Source organism: Oncorhynchus nerka, linkage group LG14 (genome assembly GCF_034236695.1).
Source record: "Oncorhynchus nerka isolate Pitt River linkage group LG14, Oner_Uvic_2.0, whole genome shotgun sequence".
NCBI lineage: Eukaryota > Metazoa > Chordata > Actinopteri > Salmoniformes > Salmonidae > Oncorhynchus > Oncorhynchus nerka.
The window spans coordinates 6,116,365-6,120,263 of NC_088409.1; the positions used below are offsets into that span (position 1 = coordinate 6,116,365).

At 45.0% G+C, this 3,899-nt stretch overlaps 1 protein-coding gene across 1 annotated transcript; it reads left to right on the top strand.

The window, feature by feature from the left end:
• The first annotated feature begins 406 nt into the window (after positions 1-406).
• lratd2b (LRAT domain containing 2b) lies at positions 407-3,694 on the top strand. The gene is made up of 2 exons (XM_029645480.2): positions 407-579; positions 759-3,694. Exon 2 carries the CDS (start codon positions 988-990, stop codon positions 1,819-1,821), a length of 834 nt encoding a protein of 277 aa, XP_029501340.2. The 5' UTR covers positions 407-579; positions 759-987; the 3' UTR covers positions 1,822-3,694.
• Positions 3,695-3,899: the final 205 nt, after the last annotated feature.

Genomic DNA, 3,899 nt, shown 5'->3' on the forward strand with positions numbered 1-3,899 from the left:
CTGCCAGTCTATGAAACCAGTAGGTCCATAGGAGAACACCTGTCATCTTGTTCTAATTAGTAGCGTTGGTCTCTAAATGATCTTCTCCGCGCATCAAACCGTTCGCAGCATTGCGAGGGCACGTGTGCATCAAGTACAACAACAAAAAATGCAGGCTAGACATCCGGTTTTAAAAAAACACACAACAACAAAATACAGATATGGCAAACCGCATGTGCATCTGGTGAACATATGGCATAAACCAAACGCCACGTCCCCACGATAAGGAGAAGGGAAAACAAATAGGAAGTAATGCACGAGTGTAGGGACGTGGTCTAGTGGTTATCACTTGTTGGACGTAATAAATGTGCGCTGTCTCTTTAAGAGACACACCGTCGTAATAAAGCCGTGGTGAGGTTCGCTGCAACAAGCCGGTAGTTTCAGTTCACACAGAAACCACGGTGGAGTCGGCCGCGTATAACCGGAGTCTTCTGAGAAAGGAGACCGAAAACCAAGCTGTAGACAGTTATATGTCGTTTCCTGTGATAATAACGAATGGCTCGTCGGTGATGTACTTTCAATATCTACAAGACCTTGGGGGTGAGTTAAACACTCCGTTTCTTTTCTTGATTTAAAATGCCTGCTAACCGGTTTAAACAGGTGTATACACCTGTTTGAAATGTTGACCTACCTCTCTCAAAGAGTTTAACGGGACAATGTCAAATATCACCGCCTTGGACATTTTAAAAACTCAAACATGCCTCTCTCTTTTTCACTAGGTTGATATCCAGAATCTTTTGGACATCATCCCGGTATTGTATTTTTGACCGGATGCATTTGATGATGGATTGGAACCGTCCCACACCTTGAAATTAGTCCCACCCGGATCGATTTACCGGTCGTGTTACGTTTCCTACCTAAAGCACCGACATCACCACCTCCGCGCCTGGAACAGGTGGAAACGTGTCATTTATTTTTTGTTGTTGTCACCACCCACCTGGAAGTGGCATGGGTAACCAGGTTGAGAAACTGACACATCTGACTTATGACAATGTTCCGACCGCAGATCCGAACGGGTTTGACACGGAGGATGAGCTGGGGCCCCGGATCGGAGTGTCCTATATCTTCTCCGCGGACGACGACGAACAAGAGGAACGTGTTGACGGACCGGACAAGGATCAGAACGAGGAAAAGAAACAATACGATAACTGCAACGAGCTGGAGTGTGTTGTGTACTACCGTGACGAATCTGTGTACGAGAAAAATCTCAAACTCTCTGATATGAGCACGTATTCGACTGAGAATCTTTTAAACAAGTGCATACCGGGGGATTTGGTGGAGTTCGTGGCTACGGGCCAGTACCCTCACTGGGTTGTGTACGTGGGCGACTTTCAGGTCGTTCACCTGCACCGGGCTGAAATCAAGAATAATTTCCTGACAGATGCCAGTCAGGGAAAGCGAGGCAGGATAGTAAACGGACTGTATAAATTCCGCGCGCTGCCTCCGGAGGTGGTGGTGCAGAACGCGGTGCAGCAAGTAGGAACGCGAGACAGAGAGCTGGACTGGAGGAACTCTGAGTGCTTTGCTGCGTGGTGCAGGTTCGGGAAGAGGGAATTTAAAATAGGAGGAGAGATCCGTATCGGAAAGCAGCCCTACAGGTTGAAAATGTTGTTTTCTGAAAAGAAAAGTCACGTCCTTGAATTTCAGAGTTTTGACGACTTGATCATGGAGAAGAGGAGAAACGATCAGATAGGCAGAGATGCGGTGACTCAAGAGTTAGCTAACCATCTCAACGCAACCGATGCGGAAATTAAGGACGACTTTCATCAGAGTGTAAACTGAAAGACCCCAATAGAAACGGATGGTAATGACCAGTGGAGGACTTGGGCAGCGTTCAGCTTTAGGATACAGGAGCCCACGTGACTAGAACACTGTTGGAAATCCTATTTAGTTTTTTTGGGGCGCAATGCCGTGCGCCTTTTTATGCATACCAACGCATTTTCTATTGGTTTTTGTCGATGAAGTAGCAACTCAACCAATGAGGTGCATTTAATTTACCAACAGTTTCTACCTTGAGATAAGGACACCTTGAAACACACAAACATTCCCATTAATACTGAAAAAAATATAAACTCAACATGTTATGGTTCATATAAAGAAAACAGTCGATTTAAATAAATGGATTAGGCCCCTAGTATATGGATATAGGGTCTAATGTTCACTATCGGATGGTCACTGTATCTCTGGACATTCCAAATTGCCCTCGATTTAAAATGCAATTGTGTTCGTTGTGTCCGTAGCTTATACCTGCCCCATACCATAACCTTACCGCCACCACGGGGCACTCTGTTCACACCGTTGACGTCAGTAAACCGCTCCCCCACACGACGCCATACACGTGGTCGGTTGGTTGGACATACTGCCAAATTCTGTAAAAACAACGTTGGATGTGGGTTATGTTCGAGAAATCAAAATTCAATTCTCTGATAACAGCTCTGGTGGGCATTCCTGCAGTCAGCATGACAAGTGTACACTCCCTCAAAACTTGAGACATAAGTGACATTGTGTTGTGTGACAAAATGGCCTTTTTATTGTCCCCAGCACAAGGTGCACCTGTGTAATTATCATTCTGTTTAATCAGCTTATTGATATGCCACACCTGTCAGGTGAACGGATTCTCTTGGCACAGGAGAAATGTTCACTAACAGGGATGGAAACAAATTTATGCCAAAAAAATGTGTGTATGGAACTTTTCTTGTCATTCCAGCCCATGAATCATGGGAACAACACTTTTATGTTTGTTTATGTGTTTGTTCAGTGTAGCTTCATGTCGTCCCATATGGACTGGTCACTGTTGTTTTCTACCGATCTGAGGAGGAGCAAAGCCTTTCCTATAGCCTTTCATATCTGTCTGTTTCACAACGTGCTCCTGGACAACCCCTGGTTTTTAGACCAATGGAGAGGGAGCAGAACATGCTCCTGGACAACCCCTGGTGTTTTAGACCAATGGAGAGGGAGCAGAACATGCTCCTGGACAACCCTGGTGTTTTAGACCAATGGAGAGGGAGCAGAACATGCTCCTGGACAACGCCTGGTGTTTTAGACCAATGGAGAGGGAGCAGAACATGCTCCTGGACAACCCCTGGTGTTTTAGACCAATGGAGAGGGAGCAGAACACGCTCCTGGACAACCCCTGGTGTTTTAGACCAATGGAGAGGGAGCAGAACACGCTCCTGGACAACCCCTGGTGTTTTAGACCAATGGAGAGGGAGCAGAACATGCTCCTGGACAACCCCTGGTGTTTTAGACCAATGGAGAGGGAGCAGAACATGTTCCTGGACAACCCCTGGTGTTTTAGACCAATGGAGAGGGAGGGAGCAGAACATGTGATCCAGTTGAAATTTCACTTTCCGGATTCCCTACTGTGACTTTATGATTCCCTTTCTGACCTGTCTGACTGGTTATTGTATTCACAACCACAACTCTGTTGTGTCCCAAATGGCTCCCTATATAGTGCACTACTTTTGTCCAGAGCCCTATGGTCCCTTGTCAAATGTAGTGCACTACTATACAGGGTGCCATTTGGGATGTTTCCTGGCTGCACTTTAATTGAGTCTATTATTGATTTCATAGATTTAAAAAAAAACTTTTTTTTGTTTGTTTTTGGAAGTGAATGTTTGTATGAGGAAATAAATATCTATTTAACCTAAATTAATATTTTCTTACAGCACTAGTCTGTTGATTGGTCAACTGCAAAAGGGTAAATGTATTTCTATTCAATTAAAAACCAGACATTGATGGCTGGTACTGTGTAGTTTTGCATTCACACCCAAAGTCAGGTACAACCTCATTACTTTATCTCCCTGAGCAGGAGACGTTCCATTACTTTATCTCCCTGAGCAGGAGACATTCCATTACTT

What these genes read in the sequence shown, in the direction of transcription:
- lratd2b (XM_029645480.2), top strand. Translation starts at nt 988, where the DNA reads ATGGGTAACCAGGTTGAGAAACTGACACATCTGACTTATGACAATGTT.